General features: G+C 52.8%; 1 protein-coding gene across 1 annotated transcript in view; it reads left to right on the top strand.

The window, feature by feature from the left end:
* Positions 1–1,475, top strand: part of ALOXE3 (arachidonate lipoxygenase 3) — a 25,302-nt gene extending 23,827 nt beyond the window's left edge. The window contains 1 exon segment of the mRNA XM_011958583.1: positions 582–1,475. Coding sequence (XP_011813973.1) covers positions 582–761 — 180 coding nt within the window. The 3' untranslated portion in view covers positions 762–1,475.
* The last annotated feature ends 3,671 nt before the right edge of the window (positions 1,476–5,146 follow it).

The raw sequence follows: 5,146 nt of genomic DNA, 5'->3' as shown, positions 1-5,146 counted from the left end.
TAGCCAGGATGGTCTTGATCTCCTGACCTCGTGATCCACCCGCCTCGGCCTCCCAAAGTGCTGGGATTACAGGCTTGAGCCACCGCGCCCGGCTTTTCAAGGTTTTCTAGGCCAGGCGCCGTGGCTCACACCTGGAATTCTAGTGCTTTGGGAGGCCAAGGTGGGAGGATCACTTGAGCCCAGGAGTTTGAGGCTGCAGTGGGCTAGGATCACATCACTGTACTCCAGCCTGGGCAACAGAGTGAAACCCTGCCTCAGAACTTTTTTTTTCTAGTTCAACCCATCCATTTTCAGATGCAGGAACTGAGTCTCAAAGAGTCAAAGTAACAGGCAGACGCAGCACTGAATTTGGGTTGGCTGGTTCCCACATCACTTTCTGTTCCCTACTCTGGGGTTTGGGTGCTGGAGGGCCTGGTGTCAGGATGCATGGGGTGGCAGTCTGGGGCAAGTGTTTACAATGGCTGCAACTGGGTTGTGCCACTAGAAGCCACCTTGACTGGATTTGCTGTTACATGTGGTCCTTTGTTATTCTCCATCCCATCCTGAATGTCATCCTGACCTCTTACCTGATTTCCTCCCAGAGGCCCCTGGGCACCTACCCAGATGAGCACTTCACAGAGGAGGCCCCGAGGCAGAGCATCGCTGCCTTCCAGAGCCGCCTAGCCCAGATCTCGAGGGACATCCAGGAGCGGAACCAGGGTCTGGCACTGCCCTACACCTACCTGGACCCTCCCCTCATCGAGAACAGTGTCTCCATCTAACCACCCCCAAATACCACCCAAGAAGAAAGAAAGTTCCAAGCATGAGGAGGACCAGCTCCTCAGGGTCCTCCAGACCCTTCCATCCTCCCTGTTCTCAGTTCGCCTGAATCTTCTCTTCTGCACATGGGGACCTTTGCAGCCAAGATGGCTCTGACATCATACAAACTGGGCCCTGAGCTGTGAGAGACCAGTACAGCAGCGTCCAGGGTTAAAAGCCGCTGACCAAAGTCCAATGCACAATAGCGCCTCCAAAAGGAAGGAACCGCTTCACTTCTTGCCCTACTTGGGGCAGCCTCTCGTTCCAGTCTCTTGGAATGCCCAACTTGGGTTTCTGAGCTTTTCTCCCTCATCCTTCCCCATCCCCAAACTCCTTCTCCTACCATGCCTTTCTACTTTCTCTTTCCTCCAAGCCTAGAGCCAGCCAGCCCAGCTTCCTTCTCTGGAAAGGCCTGGAAACTAGGCACAGAAAGAACTGTGTGCCTAGGTCTGACATGTGGCCCCCTTTGTCCCTAGCACCTTTAAGGGGAGGGGAAGAATCAGAGCACAGTTGCCTGGACCCCTAACTGCTGTTCTCAGGGACACGTTCCCAGGCCTGGGGTGTTTGCGGGATCTCTCTTTCTCTCAAGCTTTCACCCTACTCCCCCTTCGTCCCATTTTTTTCTTTTTGTCCTTGAGCCCAGTGAGTTCAATAAAAACCAAAATATTTGACTCTCATTTTGTTTTGCTGCTTTGATGTGTGTGTGTAGGGGTGGGTGAGGGTGTGGGTACCAGGGGATTGTAGCGGGAGGGCAGCAGTGGATCCGTGGATCTTGTGTTCTGGAGACAGGAATCCATGGATCATCTATTCTGGAGACAGAAGTGTCCCGGCTCAGCTCACCATCCAGCCAAGCCCTATATTCCTGTCCTCACTTCCCAGAGTGCGTCATCAGGAGGTGAAGGAATGTCTGGATTCAGGGGACTGAGAAGTGGAATAGTAAGTATTTTGTGAGGCCTCAGAGTCTGGTTAATTGTTAGCGTTGCCACCAAAATCCAGTTCTCCTCCTGGACACACGGAAGGCTCAGCCTCTGGCCTTCTTGTGGGTGGAGTCACAGGATGAGTTTTGGTTGAGTTGGGAGCAGAAGGGATGCAGGTCGTCTCCAGGCCAGCATGGAGACCCCTGATTTCCTTCTCTTTGCCTCTCCCTTCCGGAAGCACATGTTGAGATGGCACTTGCTTGTGTGTCCAAGGGACTGTAGAAGAGGCCCCCACTGACTGAGCCAGACTTGGACTGAGCGAGAAATAAACTTGTCGGGTGAAGCCACTGGAATTTGGGGGTTGTTACCGTGGTATAGTCTAGTTGATTCTGGCCACATGACTGGTAATCTGGGGAGTCTGATTTTCTCCCTTCCAGCCCCACAGCCCTTAAACATAAAGATCTGTGCAGCCCTCAAGTCAGTCTTCCTGGTCTTCTCAATCCACGGCTGCCCAACACCCTGGTTTTCTGCTTCCCCAGACCTCAGATCCAGCCCACCTTCCTTCCTTCCTCTGCCACCTGAGTCGAATTCTGTGCCTGACCCAACCCTGGTCATGGCCTCTCTCTGGTGGGATCACAGTGTCTTTGGACAATGACAGGGTAACTGCTACCCCATCCCTGTGGTGCCAGCGGTAGCGGGATCAGATGGTTTTAGCGTCAGCATAACCAGCGACCCACCCAGAGCTTCATGTGGCTGGGGGCCTTGCGGGCTGCAGTGCGTCCCAACCCCAGTGTAGACCATGGTCAGTGTTTGTTCCTGGAGTCAGTGGCGATCCACAGGCTGCCTTGGCTGGGGCTGCCACCATCTAAGAAAACAACATATATGGCCAGGCACGGTGGCTCACGCCTGGAATCCCAGCACTTTGGGAGGCTGAGGTGGGCGGATCACAAGGTCAAGAGAGTAAGACCGTGCTGGCCAACATGGTGAAACCCCGTTTCTACTAAAAATACAAAAATTAGCTGGGTGTGGTGGTGTGTACCTGTAGTTCCAGCTACTCTGGACACTGAGGCAGGAGAATCACTTGAACCTGGGAAGAGAAGGTTGCAGTGAGCCGAGATCGTGCCACTGCACTCCAGCCTGGTGACAGAGTGAGACTCCATCTCAAAAAAAAGAAAAAAGAAAAAAACACAACATGTGCTTGCAGTACAACCGCAGCTCCACAAAGAGCCCCACACCTAACCACATTTCCTCCCTAACTAAATTGCCATCCCAAAGCCCGGGCATATTGAAATTTTGGGGCGGCCAACTGTCTCATCACATCCCAGCCCAAGAATCTCTGTGTTCAACCAAATCCCTTCTCCCTTTGCTCCTCTGTATGTGTGTGTGTGTGTGTGTGTGTGTGTGTGTGTGTGTGTGTGTGTGTGTGTGTGTGTGTGTGTGTGTGGTGGGGAAGGCTGTCTTTGGCTGTTGGATTTTCACTTGCTGCATCTGTGATCCTGGGAGAAGAGGATCCTCATACCGTTGTGCATAAAGAGGTGTGTTTGGGGATATCTCACATGCAGATTGCAACCTAAGGACTTACCCCAAATCACCAGTTTTGTTCACCGTAGAACAAACCAAAGGACTAAGAAATACTCAGGGACGCCCCCTTGAGGCCACCAGGGGTGAGGGTAAGGCTGAGGCTGGGTGCGCACTGCAGGTGCCTTTGACCTTGTGCCCGACTGCCAAGCATTTTAAATAGAGCTATGTATTTGTTTCATATTTTACTTATTTATTTATTTATTATTTTTTTGAGATGGAGTTTCGCTCTTTTTGCTCAGGCTGCAGTGCAGTGGCGCGATCTCTGCTCACCGTAACCTCCGCCTCCCGGGTTCAAGTGATTCTCCTGACTCAGCCTCCCAAGTAGCTGGGATTACAGGCATGCATCACCACCCTGGCTAATTTTGTATTTTTAGTAGAGATGGGGTTTCTCCATGTTGGTCAGGCTGGTCTTGAACTCCCGACCTCAGGTGATCCTCCCACCTCGGCCTCCCAAAGTGCTGGGATTACAGGCGTGAGCCACCGTGCCCGGCCTGTTTCATATTTTAAAATCATGTACACAAAGGCTCTGATTTAATGACTGAGATATGATAGCTCCTCAGTAAGTGACAGCTGCCAGCATTATCGTTGGGTGCGCAGCGCAGGCCCCTTTGACCCTGGGGTTGGAAGCAGCAGGGAAAAGGGCCTGGGCATGCTCAGGCACCCTGTCCCCCAAGAGGATGAACACCCCTTGGGCCTCCACAAAGGCAGCATTAGAAGGCATGCCTATCCTGAAAAATGCCCCCGAGCCGGAGAGGGAGGGACCAGGGCGGATCATTGGAATCTGGTTTCCCAGAAAGGCAGCTTGGAAAAAGATTTATTGGGCAGACACACCTGGTATACTTAGGATGTCCTGCCCTGACTCTGGGGACAGAACATGGGGAGGAGGGTCCCATCAAGCTTCTGGAGCCCTGTGAGGTCAGGAGCTCCCCGTAGCTTGCACTCTGCCCTCCACTGTTTTATGGTCAGTCTAAAAGGTCAGCTGGCACAATGGGAGGCACACCAGCCTCCTTCCCCAGCTGACCTTTCCCAGCTGCCTCAGTGGTCCCAACCTGTCAGATACATGAGTGGGACGAGAAGACCTGAAAAGCCCCTTCCAGCGTTGACATCTTAGGATCACTTTGCTTCATGGCTCTTGTCTGCCTAGACACTGTTCTAGATTTTGAGGGAGCAGCTGTGAGCTCCCCAGGCACAACCCCTTCTTTCGCAGTTTATGCGGTTTATGGGTGCTGGAGAGACAGAAAATAAACGCATCAATAAACAGATAAAGATACTTTTGGGCGCTGGCAAGTGCAGTTGGAGATACAATCAGGTGTCAGGGTAGCACGATGGAGGGCGGAGGGTGGAGAAACATAAGGGACAGTGGTCAGGGAGGGACTCTGAGGAGGTGACACTGGAGTTGAGACCTGGATGACATGAACAACACACGCTTAGGGTCAGGTGCGGTGGCTCACACCTGTAATCCCAACACTTTGGGAGGCTGAGACAGGCGAATCGCTAGAGCTCAGGAGTTTGAGACCAGCCCTGGCAATATGGCAAAATCCTCACTCTACCAAAAGATACAAAAAATTAGCCGGGCGGACCACGCCTGTGGTTCCAGCTACTCGGGAGACTGCGGTGGGAGGATCGCTTGAGCCTGAGAGGCGGAGGTTGCAGTGAGCTGAGATTGGGCCACTGCCCTCCAGCCTAGGTGACAGAGTGAGACACCGTCTCAAAACAAACAAACAAACAAAACTACTCTTTCTTTTTTTTTTGAGACGGAGTCTCGCCCTGTCGCCCAGGCTGGAGTGCAGTGGCTGGATCTCAGCTCACTGCAAGCTCCGCCTCCTGGGTTTACGCCATTCTCCTGCCTC

This window comes from Colobus angolensis, unplaced genomic scaffold (genome assembly GCF_000951035.1).
Source record: "Colobus angolensis palliatus isolate OR3802 unplaced genomic scaffold, Cang.pa_1.0 Scaffold47, whole genome shotgun sequence".
NCBI lineage: Eukaryota > Metazoa > Chordata > Mammalia > Primates > Cercopithecidae > Colobus > Colobus angolensis.
The sequence above is the reverse complement of the archived record's forward strand: the minus strand, read 5'-3'. Positions and strand labels throughout refer to the sequence as shown.